Source organism: Falco rusticolus, chromosome 4, assembly GCF_015220075.1.
Source record: "Falco rusticolus isolate bFalRus1 chromosome 4, bFalRus1.pri, whole genome shotgun sequence".
In the NCBI taxonomy this organism is placed as follows: Eukaryota; Metazoa; Chordata; class Aves; order Falconiformes; family Falconidae; genus Falco; species Falco rusticolus.
In genome coordinates, this window is record NC_051190.1 from 73,929,958 (window position 1) to 73,951,494 (window position 21,537).

A 21,537-nucleotide genomic window follows, 5' to 3' on the forward strand; every position below is an offset into this window, starting at 1 on the left:
TCATTCTCATCTCTGTCTACCTTAGCCAGTGGGCTCGATAGTTTACATTAATTGGCCACATTCCATGAAGACTCTTAGCCAGCAGACATATGTAGCACATGCTTCTCTACTCCTACCCTTTTTGAGATACACTCACTCCAGGCAGAGAAGGCTTATATGATCTTCGAAATACAAGGGAAAACACACTATAAAAATCTGAAGGCTTCCAAACAGCAAATGTAAATCGCTCCAATCCCATGGTAATTTAGCACTTCTCTCACTTATGTCTATCTAAACCAGGGGTCCTCAAACTCTTTAACCAGGGGGCCGGCGCACGGATGCAGTGGCAGGCAGCCATCTGCAGCTGCTTGGTTTCCCCCCCCAACGCCCGGTGGGGGGGGTGGGTGTCTGTAAATACCGGGGGCCGGATTGAGGACCCTGGGGGGTCGTATCTGGCCCACGGGCTGTAGTTTGAAGACCCCTGGTCTAAAACGTCTTACCAAATCTGTTAACAACTCTGAAAAGGAGCTCTGTGTCTAAGACTAAGACTTGGTCTAATTTGTTCACTTATTTTTCAGGAGGTGTAATTATTCCTTTCAACAGAATAAGTACTCAAGTGGATGAAGGTTAACAGTTTCAGACTAGAAATGTTTATTAGAATCCAATAATACATGGATTCTAATCCAATATTATTAGAATCCAATAATACATGGATTCTACTCATGTATCTTGCTTCCTTTTCTATATAGAAGTATGCTATATTGGCAGAAACCACTTCAAATCAAACAAGTCTGTCCGATCTGTGGGAATTATAATATTCAAACTACATGAGGGTACTTATGTACAGTTCATCTAAAAGCTTATGTACATAGATGTTGTTCAAAGCTATAATTGTTCTAAGCAATACATTCTAACAGTACGAATTACAGATACATAGTTTATTTCATTATCACTCATTAATGTAAAACCTGACACTGCATATATGTTAACTTACTTTTGCCCAGATGGCTGCTGAAAGTCCCAGGACAGGACTGACCGCTAGTATTACAAGGGTTAATTTCCATCCTCTTATGAGGCCAACAATAAATCCTGTTACAAATGTTGTTATTGCTTGAACAAGCAATCCAATTTTGTCACCTATTCCTTCATTAATCTTGGAGACATCACTGAAAAACAAATTGCATCCAGACAGGAAGGAAAATGTAGAAAGCACAAGAAACTTTTTCAGTTTTGTTACATGGTCATCTGTGTAGAGGACAATCTTTATTATTAATTACTTCCAGACAACAATTTTCTTCAAGATAAAGTGCTATAAAGTGTGGTCAAGGAAATTTTCATATTTCTTGTGAAAATGTAATGTTATGAAGCTGTTCTTGCCAGAAAAGACTGAAATTCTACCTACAGTTTAAAGTTACTTTCACTTTGTTAATTCCAAATTTTTGGTCTGTTTGGAAACTGTGGGATATCTGGAAAGGAAAGATAAAGCCTTTAATGTAGACAAAGAGAAAGGAATAGCTTATCATGCAGTTAAAGTTATTCACACCGCTGGGGTCACTCGGCACTTAATTCAGTTCTCAGTGTGCACAGAAATGAACTGTGTTTTCCTGGGGATAATCTTAAAGGCTGCGCTTTATTCATCCTCAGAGTTCAAGGGAACTTATCAAAATGCTTTTCTGATACCCCCGTGACAGTCCAGTGTCAGAAGTATTAGAAGTTCAGTCTCTGAGACTCTCCATAAGAAAACTCAAAAACTTCATTTGACAATGAAATAATTCAATTTAATTTCATAGTGAAATTTCATTTCACAATTAAATAATTCAATTTTAAAATAAAATTTAAAAAATGTTAAGTCATACACACTTAATAAAGTACAATAATACTGGGAAAGGCATAGTATACTTACTCTAGAAGACGAGTATTAAGTTCTCCTACATCATTTACATCAAACCATCCAATTTCCTGTCTCATAATTGCATGAAAAAAAATTTTTCTAATTTTTTTTATTTGCCGGCCTGCTGCTATGGTCCAAAATGAAGTTTGGATATAAGCAGCAACAAGAACACCAGCTGCTATTGCAGAATAGTAGTACGCGTATCTGAAAAAGAAAAAAAGGCAAAATTATCTGCAATTGGTTTTAATTACCTTGCTACTTCATATTTAGCTTGATGCTCACTTCTGTTTCAGCCCTGAGTTACAGTTTGTATGCTTATACCAGAGTTTACACTTCTCTGTAAAACTTGCCAACTTTTCTATGTGTAGTATTTAACACCAGTCTTCAAATAGGCAATAAAGGAAACAAAGCTATTGTTAGACAGGAATTACTTTTTGTTTTTGTCAATATAACATATATTTTCTCATAAGATTATTTTAGATCTATATTTCAGATACAATACCCTTTTCACTTAAGTGTCATTTCCAAATACTCCACAACATTTTTGTTTTAACACATTTAGACAGACATAACCATATATATAGGTATATCACACACACACATCATACAACATGCCTGCCTATACAAATATATTATGCATGGATGCTTTAAATATTTCCCAATTTGAGAATACAGGATAACTATATATAATTGCAAGTAAATGCCATTAGATCAAAAATTATTTTGCTCTCTATTTTGCTTATAACTGATATTTTACTGTTAAATTAATTCAGCTCTGTGCTATGAGCAGGGTGTCAAATCAAAACAAAGGAGTGTGTGAACCACTGTATTTTTCAAATGGGATCTGAATTTGAGCCATAGCTTTAAACTGCTCAAACAATCTAACCAGATTTGATTCAGAATTAACATCAGAATCAGTTACAGGTGAACTTAAACCAGAACTAAACCAGAAGCATGTAACTGAACTGATGCCCTGTTTGTAAAACATGACCAAAGCCAGTGGCTAAATATTTGTGGTGTATATTACAAGTAATTGTAAGACTGCTACATCTATATAAAAGTAAATAATTAGCAAAATACTTTAAAACTCTAAGGACTTTCATTCACATAGTAAATTATGCATACAGATTCTTTAGAACTGTAGCATGAAACTTCACAGGAGCAAATTGCAGAAATCTGTGTGCAAATGCTCTGCTCAAAAAAGGAGAGAATGGCTTTATAGATGAAACTTTTCAAATTTTAATTCATTCTTTTTTGTGGCTAAGATACCATACAGTTTAGTCAGGGACTTTGGAACTACAGTCATTATGAAATGAACTTTATCTAAACTGTTTAATAAAAATGAGTTAATGCCTAACTGAATGCTGGTTAGCTGAATATTGACCTTGATCATCTTCAGCTCCATTAAAACTGTACACAGAAACTTCCAAATTAAACCTAAGAACACTGCTTCAAAATTCAGCAGTAATTACTTCAGACAATTACTTTATGATGTTATATCACTTCAAAGAATTGTTTTATGCCTGGACTTTGTTTCATGAGAAACTGTATCAAAAGGGATTGTATCTTTGCCAGATTCCACATTGATGAAATATATTCTATAAATTCACTGCTGAAACTTAACAGACAGTAAATGCTCACTGCATTATAAAATAATGTTTCTTTTTCTTTTAAGAAATAGTTAGCTTTTAGGCAAACTGGTTTGAGTAACAAACACAACTAAGTCCATGTGTATAGATCAGTACTTCAACACACCTGTGTGAGAACTTTGTCCTTGTAAACAGTTTTTGTTATTATTTGAGCTGCTGACAACTGTTCTTGGAGAATCAAGGAGGGACTACAAACAGTTTCTTCAAACCAGTGAACACACTAACTCAAGGCTTTACCTAGAAACCTTAGAAAAGTGAACCTATTCCTGTACTGCTAATAAGTAATACATTCTTCATTCAAGAATTTGTTTCTAAAGAGAAACTTGGGCTGGTTTTTACTAATATTCGTACTTTCAGAGTTCCTCTCTAAAAGACAAGGTGGCATGCATGATGTTTGTGGTTGATCCTGGCTAGATGCCAGGTGCTCACCAAAGACGCTCTATCACTCCTCTTCCTCAGCTGGACAGGGGAGAGAAAAATATAGCAAAAAGTTCATGGGTTGAGATAAGGACAGGGAGAAATCATTCACCAATCATGTCATGGGCAAAACAGACTCAACTTTGGTAATAAATTAAATTATTTTCCCCATCAAATAAGAGTAAAATAATAAGAAATAAAATCAAATCTTAAAAAGACCTTCCCCCCACCCCTCCCTTCTTCCTGGGCTTAACTTTACTTCTAATTTCTCTACCTCGTCCCCCTCAGTAGAGTAGGGCAACAGGGTATGGGGGTTGCAGCCAGTTTTGCTGTAGTTGTTTCTGCTGCTCCTTCTTCCGCAGGGGGGACTCCTCACACTCTTTCCCTGCTCCAGCGGGGGGTCTCTTCCACAGGAGACAGTTCTCCATGAACTTCTCCAGCATGAATCTTTCTTATGGGCTGCAGTTCTTTATGAACTGCTCCAGCGTGGGTCCTTTACCCAGAGTCCTTCAGGAACAGACTGCTCCAGTGTAAGTCCCTCACTGGGTCAAAAGGTCCTCCAGCAAACCCGCTCCAGTGTGAGCTTCTCTCTGTCCAGAGGTTCACAGGCTCTCTGCAAGGTCACAGCCTTCTTCAGGCATCCAGCTGCTCTGATGTGGAATTCTCCACGGGCTACAGGTGGGTGTCTGCTCCACCATGGACCTCCCTGGGCTGAGGGGCACAGCCCGCCTCACCAGGGGCTTCACTATGGGCTGCAGGGGAATCTCTGCTCCAGCACCTGGAGCTGCTCCTGCCTCCTTCTGCACTGACCTGGTGTCTGCAGAGTTGTTCTCTCATGTAACTTTCCCCCTCTTCTAACGTATGTTACCACAGAGGCACTACCACTGTTGCTGGTCAGCTCGGCCTTAGCCAGCAAAGGGTCCATCATGGACCTCCCTCACACAGACCATCACTTAGGGTTGTGAGAACAGGCAGTTCTCAACATTTAGATGTTGATGTCGATCTATATTCACATTTACGTTTCCTTTGTGTCAGCTTGTCTGTTTTCCAGTACCCTTTGTTCTTCAAGCAGTAGTGACTCCTAGACAATAGCCCACTGAGGACAATGGGAGTATTCCTACAGGTTTTAGTTGGGATGATGTGATGAGAGTTCAGAGATTAAAAGAACTCCAAACCATTAATCAAAAATTGTTCTCATTGGTTGTTGGTCTAAAAGACTTATGAATGACACATTGATTTACACACTACTCTTATGCTATAAGGGTCAGTAATACCTTGTGTAATTCTAGTACATCCTGCTCTTAAAATACAGTTTAGATATGCTTGAGTAGAAAAAAGAAAATATGTTGATTTTAAAACTGTCATTACTTTCATTTCAAAGCAGAAATGAAAACGCTAACACAAATATCTTTAAAATTAAGAGAAATTAATAAAAGCAAGTGACAGTTTTAAAGGCAATCCAACCATAAGATCAGTTACTAGAAAGGGTTAATTAGGCAGGTTGAAATATAAAGAGTAATTAACTGCTATAAGGAAACTAAATCGGGTATTTTTTACATTTGCAAGAATATCAGAACACTCAAATTTAAATGATCTAATTTTACATATTAACAGAAATTGCTGTTTATATGAGACTTTATAAAACTATATGCTGGAGACTAAGATCTTAGTGAATTTCAGAAAAGGTATTCCATAATTGCATATGTAATAAGAACAAGTATTTTTAAAGTTCCCTTAGAATAAATATAAGACAGACTTTAAAAAAGTTGTGCAACTAGGCATGACAACCCATGCATGAATTATTTTGTTCTGCAATTTTGCCTTCAAATTTGCTTTTAAATCACTGGGCACAAGTAAATTTTGCTGAAGGTATGTATGCATTATTTGCATTCATGTCAGAGACTAACTGACAGAAATCTGGGAGCAAGTAGCTGTGTGTCATACTCTCTTGTAAAACATAATTGCCAATTCCCTGCCAGTTCATTGTCCTTACATGCAAATTCTTCATTTCTCAGTAACAGCCTTTTCCTAACTAGCTCTTGCTCATTTATTTTAGGATAAATAACTTTTTTATTAGAAACTTAACTACTTAATCTAAATGACCTATAAGTTTACAGTCCACTGTTACCAGAGATGAAATGCACTTCAATACAAAGCAGCAAGAGTTACTACAGCAGATCTCTTATCTCCTCCTCCTTACAAAAGACAATTGCCTTGAGGACCACATCAGCATTCCTGACATGTCAGATGTTTTTCATGACATGTCAGATGTTTTTCACTACCCAATGAGGAACAGACTTCAGCCTGAAGAAGCCAAAGTGGTAGAAGAAATTGCACATGAACTTTAGACATCCTGCATAAACCAAGTCTATGGGCAGTGGCTAATAAAGCCCCTTCACAAAACACATCTGTTGGCAGCTGATGTTTCTGCTTATATGACCTTTTCTTTATGAAGCTTTGCAGCAGAAGAACCTACTGACTGCTGCCCTCTGCCATTGCCAGCTCTAGAGTGCTAGATTTAAGGTTGCTTATAATCTAACTCCATATTTTCTGTAGTCCAGATAATTTAGTTAAACTTGATGCTTCAGCAGCAAAGCAGGTACTATCTGGCAACTATACCTCTACTTTTTGTCAGTAAATAGGTCATAGTTCATATCATAGTTCAAGGAACTGGTGGATGATAATCAATATAATTTTTTAGCATAACAATTACTGTTTATAAACTCAGAGGAAGAGAAAGAAGAAGTAAGGAAAAGCAGATGGCATTGTGTCACAGAGCACCCCTGAAAAGGGGATGGGAACAGTGAGAGCAAGAGATTACAGGAAGTTGTTGGGAATGGCTAGGGATGTTCAAGAATCCTCCAGTGCCTCCAATAATCCCATGCACAAATCTTCAGTTGCATACATTACTCAAACAACCATTGTTTTTATCTTGTTTAAAGTATGCAAAACATCTGTGGGAGAAGAATGGCTTGACTAGAAAAGTGTGTCTACATTTAAAAAAGAAGTGGAAATACCAATTTCTAATTACCGTGTCATATCTTCTTCCAGCTTGCCAAGAATATTTGAAGAGGAATTTTCTGCAGAAACGTTTCCTTAGAAAGAAAGAGTAAATGCTTTTAATAGAGCAAGTATTAACAAATTTGTTTTCCTACATGCTGTTCAGCAACTTTTGGAGTTGCTACACCTCCTTTTGAATCAAGCTCATTTTAATGAAAGGAGGAATGTGATGATTTCAAACTTCTACCTATTCAAAAACAACAATTACACTAATATGAGGTTAGTCGTAACTCCACTGACTGCAAAACTATATTGGTGTAACTTGAGATTAAAAGGTATTCCTGACCATTAATTAAATGCTCAGTTGGGCTTTTCCTTTTTTGAAAATATAGGGCATTTGTATAATGCCAAAACCCTTTAAAAATACAGGCCTAGACATTGACATCAAATCAGTAACTGTAGATAGCTTAACTTGTTATGAAAAAATTGGCTATAATGTTTGTGTTGGCCCTAAAATTTTACTGCCCCAATGACAAATGTCTTGAGAAGGCTACAGGTGCAGCATTTTGCATTTGCACCGTAAAAATCTGATAAAGTTACTGTACTTAGGAAGGAGTAAATCATAAATTACTTATTCTGATAAAGGCCTGTATTTCTGTCTTCTAGCAGAAGAGCTAAAACTGATGCAGGACAGAAAATAATCATATCTTATTCTTTCTGTATCATCATAGACTTATTAAAATGTTTAGTAAAATTTTATTAGATAATATTTCAGGCAACAAACCTGTTCACAAGCTTAACATCTAATGTGTGATGTTCAGAGGAAAACGTAATCTGGTCTAATTGTGAGTTGGTACAAAAGTGACGGTATCACTCCTCCCTGCTGTTTCCAGCAGTGCATGCCTGCCCTCCTTTGTGTTTGATTTCATACTGCTGATTCGGCAGTTCAACAAATTGATCCAAGACAAAACTACTACTTTCATTTTTGGTAGCAAATTTTCTGTTGAATCTACTTACTGATCTGCTTCATCTACTGAACAATAATTGTCAGATTTGATGCAAGGGAATCTACAGGAACTCACACTGAGGAGATGGAAAACTAGTCTTTTTGTATTATCACAACCACAGCAGTTGTTGGATGTGCACTGGAACCAATAATTTGAAAAAAAAATTAAAAATAAAACCTATTAATGCAGAAACTAAGAATTAGGAGCAAGAAAAATTCCATAGTGCATCTCTATTACAACAAACACAAGAACTGCTAATTTGCATTATAGTATAGTAGCAGGTCGGGGTTTCTGATATCCGTACGTCCCTCTCAAGATGCTTGAATCTCCCCAACTCTTTTCCAAATATGAGCCATTATTCTCTTCATAGCAGATATGTTCTTACCTGGAACATTTGAGTCTCCAGAAGCAACAAAGCTATCAGTCATATCACCAAAAATTACCATTGCAATAGGGAGACTGCTTCCATGGGCTATTGCCAGCAGAGTTCCTAGTGTCATTAGCAATTTATCTGACCAACTGGAGTATCGAAACTGTGAGTGAGAAATTAGTTCTGTGTTATTAGAATGTTAATATAATGTTACATTTATGAAGTCAAGAAAAGCTATCAGTTGTACACCTAGTGTTACAAAACTACAACCTTGCTTAGAAAATAAGTTTACAAAACAAATAAAAGGTACAGGAATAAATCCTTCTAATAAAAACACTTTTATACTATAAAGTCCCAAAACCAGAGAAGTATACTATTTTAATGCATCAATATCTGCACCTGAGTAAGAAAGGCCATATGAAAACAAGGTGTAAGAAATTTGCCTTTAAGTTTGCCGTTTAAAGTTCAAATTATAAGAAATTTAAATGGTGTTGTGATAATTAAGGCAGTTATAACTTTTACTGTAAATTCATTATTATGCAGTTAGAAAAACTGTTCCTAATGTATCAGACATTATCAAAACATATTGAAATTCTAAACATCTCTTGCCATTGAAGTTCATAAATTTTGAGCTCATATGTTACAAAATCATTGGCTTTATTCTGTACTGTAAAATACTAAGTTCACTGTTTTAAATTGTACTGGTATAATGTAACTGCACAGGTGCAAACAGGTATAGCAAAGCACAGAAACTGGGCATTAGCCAGCATCATGGGCTATAGTTTTATTTCTGTTATTTGCCATATCATTGCTGCACATTATGCACACTAAACCTACAAAATGTAAAACATTTACGGATTACTAAAAAAGGACCTAGGATTTACTTTGATTAAGCATTAACAGATTGTCTTTCTTAAAATCTACAAAAATTAATTTTTTTCTGGAATTTAAAGTACTTTTTAGCACACAATTTTTAATCATGTCTCATCAGTACTATGGAATTACCCTTTACTGTTGACTCACATGACTGAATATGATTAATGGGCTAATTTGTGTGATTAGTATCTGACTCAGGTAATTTAGAGGACAAGACCACACATAATCTTAGGTATAGAGATGCCCTTTTCATTGCATTGGGAGAAATAACTGAACATGGAAATCCCTACCTTTCACAAACAAAAATCTAGTACAGGTGTGTTTAGCATGATCACTTCCTAAAGAAAGACTCCTAAGAAACCATATGAGTAATAACAGTTTCTTCAATAAAACTCCATCCACAAAAATAACTGCTTGATTGCTATACTATATCCAACATTCTGTAGTATCAAAGTATTTGGTAGAGACAAGACTGTATATGCAGTACTCTAACATAATTTTAACCATTTTTTGTTTACACTTTGAAATGCACATGCATGTATATATGTACACACGTACAGAGAATAAATCTTACCAGTGTGAATGGGCTGACCATCTTAGCCTTTTCCACTTTCTTCTTCTTCTTCTTTTCCTTGCTTAAAAGGTAAGATAGTATTTCTGTGAAATATTGTTACTTTTTAAATATACTAAACCTAAATGCAATATGTTAATGAAATTCAATTAAAATCTAATCATTAAATAATTTTACAGGAAACAATTTTGTGTAAAACTTATGTGATTTATTGAGCATTTTTAGGATGTTTTTATTTAAACCTCCAAGTACATAAATAGCATCAGCCCCTGACTGCTGTAAACATAAGTCAAGCTTTTCCCAGTTCACCCCTCTCAAGGGTGAAACACCACCTCCAAGGGCTGGTAGTTCCATTATCGGATCAGGGAAGTTGTGAACTGATGCAATATATAGCTTTTAAAAAGGGAAAGAGGAAGATAACTTACAAATCAAAATTTGGCACATAGGGGATGAGGAATAAAAAAAATGTTCAAGGTATGTAAAATACTGATTCCCTGCCGTACTTTCTTTACATACAAAATTTTTAGCTGTTGATGTAGCTGTACCCAAGATGTTCATTCTAACATCATTTCTGTCATATTTTAAAATTGTTTTTCAATAAACTGTAGTCAACACTGTGGACATTTAGTCTTTAAAAGAAAAAGCTAAAAAATCCTTCTGTGCCAAATGAATATGTCAATCAATGCTATTCTCAAGATGATACAAAGCTTTCTGTTATTAGGCTTTCCTGATAAAATAAAATAAATTTTAAAAAAATTAAAATATAAAATAAAATCTAAAGGAAGATAATGTAATTTTATAAGCTTCAATACAGAACATGTTTACAATGTTGAAGAGTACTTACGGTTTGTCTTCAGATTCCTGACCCTGGCTGGATGCAGTGATCTCATTACTATTTCTATCTGCAGCATACTGCTTCTTTTCATCTTCAGAATGCATTTTAAATTTATTCAAGATAACTGCCTGCAAAATAACACTTGACCAAGAAATATACAACCATTAAGCCAAGGACTGTAATCTCAATGAACATTTGTAAGAAAGAAGAATATAGAAACTTATTACAATCAATAAAGTTGTTAATGCCATACATTGCAAATGAATCCTTGCAATGGGCAAATATAAATATGTTGAAACAAGTCCAGGTGTTTTGAGTTTGTTTACAAATATCTCTATTTTGTATTTGTATCTGTCTGATAATTGTTGGTCTTTCATTTAATTTCATTTTAATGATACAAGCATCATATTTTCTGCAGTTCAGTACAGATTTATAAAATAAGTGAGAAACAATGTTTATTTAAAGGAATATACAGTTAATTGGAATTTTCCTGATTTTAGTTATCAATGAATGTTATAAATCATCTCTGATTCTTAAAAAAAGTTTGACATACCGTGAAGGTTGTTCTTGGTTTGCATCTAGTCCTCTGAAAAATTATTCAAAAATCAGCAGAATTAATATGGTTAAGGACACGCAGCATGATTGGACTTTGCTCTTCTTACGTAACACAGAGATGATCAACAGCTTTCTCTTGTTTTTTTTCCCCACTCCCATTGCCTTGCCTACTTTGAAAAGCAAAGCGTATGCACTTTGGACTCTGCTTCCCTTTTTCTAAAGGGAATATTTAGCAAAGTCCTTAAATACACTCTTATTTCATTATCACTCATGAACACAGCCTGAATAGTCTATTCTTCTACCAGGAAAAGTTCCCCTTACCCACTGTTGGCTTAATCATGCCCCTGAAAACTCCTAGGAATTCCTCTTTACCTTATTAGAGATGGTGCTGAATGCTCCAGGTAACTGTTACACTTGAAGATGAATCCATTCTTGAATACACAGTGAAAATGAAAACAAACAATACAAAAGGAGTGTTTTATTCTTTTGCTTCTTTTCCCTTCTTCTAAGTCTAATCCAGAAAAAAATGACCCATCTAGCCTGAAAGAAAACAAGATTTTTCTGTAGTGCATACTGTTTCTCATTTGACTAGCTGCAGAACAGCAACATGAATTTCAGACTCAGTTTAGGAATAGTTTGGAAATACCTATGGTTAGCAGAAATCTGCTCAGTTAGTACCCTTCTGATTTTTTAATGTATGTTCAGATTCTAAATCGAAACGGACCATTTATTTTATTGTGGAATGCATTGTTTTTTTCAGTATGTGTAGGCATTACTTCAACGAAAATAGTAACAAATAATTTAAAACATTTAAAAGAAAGTAATTGCACTTCTTAACTGTTATTTCAATGTAAATAGTAAACTATATACATTCAACACTTTTACAGATGTAAAATCTATGAAAAGTTAAATAAAAAACCTTGTCCTAGAAGCCAAGTAGATTTATATGATTTTCTCTGTAGGTCTCCTACCACTTTGCTCTTACAAAACTTACTTAATCTGATAATTAGCCAGAAGAGATAATTTTTGTCCCTTTTAGTCATGCACGTCTGTAATCTCAAAATTTTGCCAAACCGAGTATTTTACAATGTTTTGGAATACAGAGTCTTATCAGAGCGAGGATTAGTTTAGAGTTTACCATTGTCAGTCAGGCAAAATATAAAGGGTTAGTAAATATAAGTATTATCTGCTTATGAAAAGTTGTCCTGAGATATTTATATAGACTTCTGTTCAGAGCAGTTAATCGGGATACTTTTGGGTTTTAACTTGTGTGCCTAAGTGCTTTGCTGAACTTGACCTTAATGGACTGATCCAATTATTTCAGTGGGACATGAACAAAGTTAAATGACAGATTCTAGAGAATAGTCAGTTAATTTAAAAAAGTAAGAGTATATGCAGGTCTTTCACAACTGTTTCAGCTTAAAGGGAAAATGGACAAAACTGCAGGATCTGTCCCAAGATTCTGTTATCTCATTGAAATGTCTTAATGCTATTAGAGCACCATCATGATAAGAAAGTTAAATAGAAATAAATCAGAATAGCAATTTGTACCAGAGTTTCTGCATAAAGTGCAAAGAAGAGAGTTTTACTGCCAGTTTTATCACACTAGGAGCGGAACCAACCAAACTGATATTAAAAAAGTGGGGAAACTGGGAAATTACAGTATTTTGCACCTACTTAGGTAAGCTACAAAATTCTGTTATTTCTGTATAGCTTCTGTACTTTGAGTTTCCAGTGATAAAGCTTCACAGTTGCACAGAACTGAAGTTGATTTGCATTGCATGTCTACTTCTGGCTGCATTCTTTCCTCTGACTGATAAAATGGAAGAAAAGGTAACTTGGGCACCAATATTTTTCACTTGTACCCCCAGGGTTTTATAATAGTCTTCCTTGATTCTGCCCAGGTTCTGGCTTGCGGTGTCATTCATGCCCATGTGAAAGAGTGGCAGTGGACAGTAGTCTGGGCTCTTGACGAATTGTGGCACCCTCACAGCAACATCTTGAACCTTAGCTCCCAGAAGGCAGCATACCTCACATGATTCCTTGTCAGGCTGGTAGACGGGCATTAACAGAGCCCCTTAACAGAGTCACCCACTACAAGGCACTTTTTTTTTTTTTTTTTTTGTTATCCACTGTGTGCAGCTGGTACAGTTTCTCCTTGTAGGCCTTGCTCATGGGTTAAAGTTGTTAGAGCTTCCTATCTGTTTTTAGTTGTGATGCTGGTGGGTGGAGACTGAAGAAGAGCCCTGCTTTTGTGGGTCACCAGGATCCAAGGTGCCTCGTTCTCTGTGGTGTCCACTACAGAAGCATTGCTCCAAAACCATCTATTTCTGTCTCAGCTCCTCTAGTACTATGCAGCCTTTCAACTGTTACCTGCAACTCTGCCACCTGATGTAACAGATCATCGTTGTGGCACACCTTATGCAGGTACTTACTTTTTCTCCAGGAGAAGGGCCTGGGCACTCGTTGCAACCTACCACCTGATGTCTCCTTCCTTAGCAGTTCTATCTGGGTGGAAGCATCAGACATCACAGGAGGTTTCTCCTGGAGCACTTCCCTGGACCTACAAGCAGGTAGCCAACTGCCACATCCTGCCCTGCTGGCAGCACTCCCCAGGGCCATTTAAATCTGCCACGGTCACTCGGTGTGCCTCACCAGCTGAGACTGACTCTGTTTGGACACCTTTTGCCATGCACAAAAAGCCTTTGTAAGCTGAGTAGACGCAACTCAAAAGTATTCAGCAGTTACTGATTAGTTACTACACACAAAAGATAACCTGAATTAATGAATACTAAATTGAGTGTTAGTATGCTCAGTGCCCTGAATAAGAAACAGAAAAAGTCTTTGCTGGCCAGGAAGTTCTCAGTGAGGTGAGGTAGGGCTGGTTTCTACTGCCCTTGGAATAGATCCTCAGCGTGACTCAATTGTCACCTTCTAAATCCCTTCTTTTTCCTTAGGATTTTATTCCTTTTCCTATACTAAGCCATCTTTAGTCCAGGTTTAGTCCAGGGACTGTCAACAGCTGCAGCTGGTGGCAGAGAGGACAAAAGAGCTCAGGAAGAAGCAAACACACTTACACCGCTCCTAAGCAAGATACATTTATCTAAGCTTACTACAATTGTCAGGCTCCCTGCAGACTGGTTTTTTTCACCAGGTATCATTTGTATTTACTGCTTCCAGTTCCTGGGTACAAGATAAGATTTTACAGAGTGTTAACCAGCTACTGATAAATACACAATAGCTAGTATTTCTTAAGAATAAAGGAATTTTCCCTCAGAATAATTTGTTTATTCTAGGAAAAAAAATATGGAGCCTGGCTTATATTTGAAAAAAAGTTTTCTTCAGAGACCCAGAAATGCTCAAGAGTCATAACTTATTCTGGTATCTTGTCTGCAAGAATTATGATAAATCTGTTCTCAGACTATCAAACATCAACTATTTTGCAAGCCACAGGCTCTCAAGTCACTAATGAGTACAATTCAAGTTGCCTCATCATTGGCCAAACAGCTGCATAGCACTTAAATTTCAGCTTTTGATAGCTGAACTGCTTTATCGTACATATTTCAAGCTTTTTAAAGCATAGAGAATTTGTCCTCCCAAGTCGGTAGAACATTCTCACTGACAGCTCTGCTATGTAAAAATCTAAACGAGTGCCAGTCCTAGAAAGACTCAAAAAAAAAAAAAAAGTTTCCTGTCTATCTTCACAGCAATGACTTTATATACTTATTAAGCAGCCATCATAGGGTACAGTGTTATAGCGCTTGATATAATTTTGTTAATATCTATGCTACAATTATATTATTATTTTACTTAAACTTATACCAGTATTCTAAACCAAAACTAGTTTCTCACCCGTTAGAAATACCATTTTTCTCTGGTCTTTCTTTTCAGTCAGAACTACTTCAGTTCTGACAAGCTGGCATATCATAAGATCATTAAAACATATTTTGATTGCAACAAAGCTTATTGGTCTACTCCCAAATATTATCCATATAAAGGGAAAAACAAGCTTTTCCCATGTTTCCCACTGAAACTTTAATTTAGTAGACTCTGCCTTGCAAATTAAAATTTCATCTTTTTACTTATTTCTTACTTATTTCTAAGCATAAAATTTGTATAAAAGTGACATACCAGCAGTATGACCAATGAAATATAAGAAGTGCTAAGCATGGCCAAACTCATAGGCTAATATTAGTAAACAGAGACTTCCTGCCCAATAAACAGTAGAGAGAACGAACACAAAGTATTTAACTAATCAGCAAGCCTCAGGAGTCTTTCCCAACACTTACTCCCCTTCCCTTCATGGACTGTGAAATCACAAAATGGTTTCTTGTCTACTTCCCAGACAGAACGGGACACGAAGGCTGGAGGTCAGAGACAGAAGGACTGGGGGGTGACTCCACAAAAAGACAATGTTCACAGGGACTCTTGAACCACAAGGCTTAGGATAGTGTTCCAGCACCATCAGAGAAAATTGAAGGAACACAGTGATCTCTGCTCGTATCCCAACTTCTTCACCCTTTGCACTCTAGATTTCTTTCTCAACTTCAACCAACTCAGCCTTGAGTCACTACCTCTGCTCAGTTTTCATTCTGTTTGCACACAATGACACATGACCCTGTGTGAAAGTCATGAGAAAAAATGTAATTCCTTGATTGCTTTTTACAGTTAACAACAAATAATGAATGACTAACAGCTCATCCTGACTGAATAAAGTGTTCAGAGCAGCCCTGTTTTCCATGTCGCTGTTCACTGTGAGCAAGTGATTTTGTTAGTATAGAACAATGTTCAAGGAAGCAACTTTAATCAGCTCATTTAAGCACTTAGTCAAACTGTAAGAAAAGGTCTATATCCCTTGCATTCAGTGTCTGTGCCTGGCACAGTGGGAATGCTGTTCCAGTAGAAGTTAGAGATCCTAAGGATCCACAGGTTGCCCCTGTGGGCAAGGTATGCTTATTTAATATCACAGGGATTCCTCGGTGGGAGCATCCTCTGGAGTTCCTTGTATAGTCAGTACTATGAAGTAGAACTGAATTTAGATAACGGATCTGTTTTAAACTACCCCTGGCGAGTATCTATGGGACTTGGTGGCATGCAAAGCCTTTTATCTGACTACTAGAGGAAGTGATCTGGTAGTGATTCCACATCATGGGCCATTTGCAGAAGACATTAAAGCATTTTCCATGGTGTCTAGGGACAGATATATTGCTAGGTTGTCCCACATCTTTAAGACAGACTATTTCTGCAGTGGTCACTCATGGGGCAATCAGTTCATGAAGCGGTCCATTGAGTTGACAGTTATAAGCAGGTGTGACCAGAACACCACCAAGTCCTATAACCAAAACTCATTCCATGGCATGATGCACATGAGTGAGAACATACCTGCCTAGTTTATTTATGTCACATCTTGGTAACATATTAGTACAGAAAGGTGCCTATTACTGTATGTGACAGGAACAGGAAGAATTTCTCATACACCAATTCAATAGTCCAAATCTAATGTGTATGTGAAATATATGTTTACAAGAACAAAAATTATTTGAAATGTGGTACACTTCACCTTGTCCCAAATATATCTGACAAATTCTCTTTTGGAATACTGGTGTGGTGGGTCACTTCACAGGACACAATTACTTTCCTAATTGATTTTCACCCATATTTATATTTCAAGTAGGCTGAACTATTTAAGAGTGGTAGATCTTTCAGGAAAAGAATACATACATGCCTCTGTAAGGTCTAAAAATGAAGATAAGTCTATTGTGTCATGAGTGCATGTATGGTCTTTTCATATACTGGGGGTTAGATTGGGTGATCACACTTAATTTGTTACAGTTCACCTTGTTCCAGTGAAATCTGGCACCCACCCTGACAATTTTATTTGGTTCCCAAGAGATTGAAGACAGGCAGGCAGAATAATGCTTACTCCAGGATCACACAGTAAGATAATCCCAATAAACATTTTAACCCCAAGATTAGGTAGAAGTTATTATTCTGTTTCTTTTTAGGTGCCGCTACTATGGTAGCATTGAAAACATCTTTTGTGCTAGCATGGTATTTGTAGTAGCTATTCTAATAATAGCTACTGGGTAAAACTGAGTACACTGATCTCCTCCCAACAGATCACATTGGATACAGATAAGGACTTGGTTGGTATGCCATATTAGATGACTCATACATTAATGTTAAACCCTGATAGGAAATAGAAGAAAGCAATAATGACATTGTTCACCCATGAAAATCCCCTTTCTTCTTCACATATATTCATATCAATATATGGAAAAAGAGGGGTGAATAACAGAAAAAATGTATATTTATCTTCTATACAAGCAAAATACGAGTAGAAAAAATGGCAAATGTTACCAAAACCCTCTGTTCTGCATCAACTTTGATCTAGATGATAATAAAAACAGTCAGACTTTTGTCTTTCTTTTGATCTGGGTATATAATACCCGTCTAGGGCATTGAAGAGTAGGTTCTCTGCTTTTGATTGCTGGGTTTACCTTATAGTTTTTGCAGTGAACCATTTAGTAACTTGAGGGAAAACCTTGAAAGCTATACTGTACAGATGGATTTCTGTACACTCAGAGAGCCCTTATACTTCAATAGCAGTCACCCAGGACACAACTATCATATATACATAATGAATATGCTAACATTTATCTATCCAGAATAAAACAGGGATATATGGGAAACTCAGCCCACAACTATACTAAAAATTCATGTTGATGTGAAAACAAAATAGGTTTTTATGATCCAGTTATGCAGTTACAACCAAAACAGTGGCAAAAATAGTACTCATAGCACTGGCTACTCCTGCTTGGTCACATTGCTCCTAAAACTTGGGACATTGTAACAATAGCAACTGACTTGACTGCAGAGCAAGCAGGAGTAATTGCTTAAACCTTGAGGCCACTGAATTCAGAACTTGCAAAATGGGACTTTGGGGCCTGAAGGATTAGCTTTCCTTAACTAGTAAAGATTGCACAGCCTTTAAAACACTACCTCAGAGTAGAATATGGTTATCAGCTACATTGCAGGAAGATTCTACTCTAAGAAATTTAGTAGGTGGATGTTTCAGAACAGTTATCTGAGCACTGAAAGGAGATTTGGCTTGCAAGTTGTTCCATCTAGAAGAATGCTTTGAGAATGTACAATCATATGAATCCTGGAAAAACTGTTGGGATTGGGGAAGTATCTGAGTTAATAGAACCACAGTGCCTTTCAAATAGCAGTGGTACAAGGACTAAGCAACAAAGATTAATTCTGGGATCTGTGAATCAAGCAGAAGCACAACAGGAGCAGCTGCAAATTCAGCTTCAACAAACGGACAAGGTAATGAAGGTAAGAAGGAATGCAAAGAAATCTCAGTCCTGTGGATCTGACAGGAAGTCTGCACATACTGTAATTTTCAGAAATATGGTCATAAAGAACACATAGCCTCCATTTAAAAATAAAGATCAAAAGGAACCGAAAAGGGAAAAGAGCCTTCTGTGAGTTTAGCGCTTCATGTAAAAACAGGTGGTAACAGTAACTGCAAAAGACCCTTGGAAAATGTGATAAAAAGCTTCCTTTAAGGAACACTAATGGGACTGCAGGAAAGCAATATGGTAAAATTTGAGGAAAATAGGCAAAGATATAAGAAAACAGGATAGAATCCATAAATTCCTTGCTGGCTTGTTTTGTCAAGCCAAAGAAAAAAAAGACAAGGAGGAAGGAACAAAACCTACAGAACATAAGAGGTCCCTCTCAGTGAAGCCATCGATCACCATCTCTTCCTCTCGATAACAAAGACTAGGCTACCTGCCCCCATCTAGTGGTAAAATTCCAGTATAACGAATGCAAATAGCCAGTGACAATATTAGTACTGGGTGGTCAGGGAAAGAACATTCACCACCACTAGTGCCATGGTGTGAATTGATACCATAGTGTCAATAAATACTCATCAATGAATACCTGTTCCAGCTGGAACTCAATAAAGTGGAAAAAAGATAAAATTTGTATTATATGCATGAATAAAGGATGGTCAAGCAACTTTTAAGATACCTGCCTGCAGTTAAATAGCTGTCAAGTTCAGGAGTTTCTTTTGAGTATAGGAATGGGAGGATCCCTCTTACAAACAGCAGGGAATTATTGGCACAGCTTTACTGAAACAAAATGGATTAGCTGCAGATTTTGCTACGGATGTTTGTGAATTGGGACCGAACAGTGGGAGGTGAGGGTGGAGTGATTCCTGCAAGTCATTGATGCTTTGTTACTAAGAATCCGGAGGAAGCAAAAACAGTGGATATTTGGGTAACAGAATTTCCTCAGGTTTCGTGTGTCTAAGATAAAATGTGAAAAAATAGCAATTGTGTATTAATTGAAGGTCTAGATTCTCCTTCCCAAAAATAATATCAACACCCACAAGAACCAGAGGAAGGACTCCAACCCACCATCAACAATTTTACTGGAAAGCAAGGTCCTAGTACAGAGACCTGTAACTTAAACATCCCATTTTTTCCAGGGTTAAAAGCAAGGGCAAAAGCCTAAAAGTGGATTTTTAACACTTAAATAGGGTAGGCACCTCTGAGGTTGTTGTTGTTGGAAACATACCTGAAATTCTTGTAGCACTAAGCAGAATATCTCACTGATTTTTTTTGTTACTGACTTAGCCAATGCTTTCTTTGCAATTCCACTAGCAAAGCAAAACTGGTAGAAACAAGCATTTACTTATGAGGGAAAGCAATATTGTTTTATCCATATAAATCAATTCTTTCAGATCAAATGTATCAAATGGTGATGAAATTACCATCAAAATGTGTCCTGTCATATCATACATCAATGATGTGTTAGTATGTTGAAAAAAGAACTGAAAATCCAGGAATACACATAGTATCATTTAGGCTGGAAATTACCTTTAAGATCATCAAGTCCAACTGTTAGCTCAGGACTGCCGAGTCTACCACTGAACCATGTCCCTAAGCACCACATCTATATGTTTTTTTAAATGCTTCCAAGGGTGGTGATTCCACCACGTCAGTGGGCAGCCTGTTCCAATGCTTGACCACCCTTTCAGTGAAGAAATTTTTCCTAACAGCCAATCTTAACCTCCACTGGTGTAACTTAAGGCCGTTTCCTCTTGTCCTATTGTTTGTTACATGGGAGAAGAGACCAACACCCACCTTGCTATAACTTCCTTTCAGGTAGTTGTAGAGAGCGGTAAGGTCCCTCCTTAAGCCTCCTACTCCACTCTGGGCTAAAAACCCCCAGATCCCTCAGCTGCTCCTCATAAGCCTTGTGCTCCAGACCCTTCACCAGATTTCTTGCCCTTCTCTGGACATGCTCCAACATTTCAACGACCCTCAAAGCGAGGGGCCCAAAACTGAACACAGTTCAGTTTGGTGCAGCCTCACCAGTGCTGAGCACAGGGGGACAATCACTTCCATTGTCCTGCTGGCCACACTATATTGGATAAATGCCTAAGTAGTAATCAGCATTATTCAAAACACAGGTTTTAAAGCTAATCATGACAGAACTCACTTGATACAATCTGAAGTGAAATATTCAGAAGGAGTTTTAGGTCAGAAAGGGAGGGTGATGCTGGGATCACCAAAGGATAAAACTATGATAGTCCATGACTCCCCACAGCAAAACCTGTGTTAGATTCACTTTTGGAATTGCTTACATTTTTGTGAGAATGTGCACTCGCAGAAATCGGTAAACCACTAATCACATTAGTGAAAAAAATCTCACAAACCAGAACAGGAAGAATAGAAAGAAGCAAAACTGCACTAGTTCAAACAGTGGCCATCCGATAACCAGATTCCTGTAAGCTCTTTCATGTTCAGCTGGCCACTACTGATCTAGACCTTGGGACTCTGCTGTTTCAGGAACACAGAAATAAAATAAAAATTCCAGACTTTGCTTTGAGAATCTTAAGATCAGAGGGAAAGAACTCTATTCCATATAAAAAACCATGTTTAGCATTAGCATAGGCAATGAGCATTGGGAACACATCATTAGAGCCATTTTGCAGTAGTACATATCACACACCACTGAAGTATATAATCACTGGAAGAGTACAGATTGGATATGTATGGAACCCTAGGTTAGCTGGAGGGACATTGGCTTTTATAAACTAAGAGATTTCTGTAGAAGACAAGATTTTATCATCAGCTTTATATGGTTTTCAACCACTGAAGCAGAACATAAACGCCCTTTACCTGTTTATGTGTCTCTCGCCAGATAAAAGCTCTGTTGCTGACTTCGTGACACAGGATATTCAGTGTGGTTCACAGCTAGGTCCAGTTTTTAATCAAAAGGATGGAAAATCCTCAATTAGATATGCTGCAACACCTGTGAAAAATAAAAAGAGCTATCTGCCTTCACTCTGCATGATCAGTACAGC

At 37.0% G+C, this 21,537-nt stretch overlaps 1 protein-coding gene across 4 annotated transcripts in view; it reads right to left on the bottom strand.

The window, feature by feature from the left end:
• Positions 1-21,537, bottom strand: part of ABCB1 (ATP binding cassette subfamily B member 1) — a 54,613-nt gene extending 33,076 nt beyond the window's left edge. For 2 of the 4 annotated variants that reach the window (XM_037385154.1, XM_037385157.1), the window contains exons 1-7: positions 11,149-11,255; positions 10,605-10,736; positions 9,764-9,824; positions 8,329-8,476; positions 6,968-7,031; positions 1,883-2,074; positions 974-1,145 (exon numbers count right to left, since the gene is read on the bottom strand). In XM_037385154.1, the coding sequence (XP_037241051.1) occupies positions 974-1,145; positions 1,883-2,074; positions 6,968-7,031; positions 8,329-8,476; positions 9,764-9,824; positions 10,605-10,699 (732 nt within the window). In that variant the 5' untranslated portion in view covers positions 10,700-10,736; positions 11,149-11,255. Of the gene's footprint in view, positions 1-973; positions 1,146-1,882; positions 2,075-6,967; positions 7,032-8,328; positions 8,477-9,763; positions 9,825-10,604; positions 10,737-11,148; positions 11,256-11,522; positions 11,691-21,352 lie in introns of those variants that run through there. The other 2 variants (XM_037385155.1, XM_037385156.1) reach the window with 2 other exon arrangements.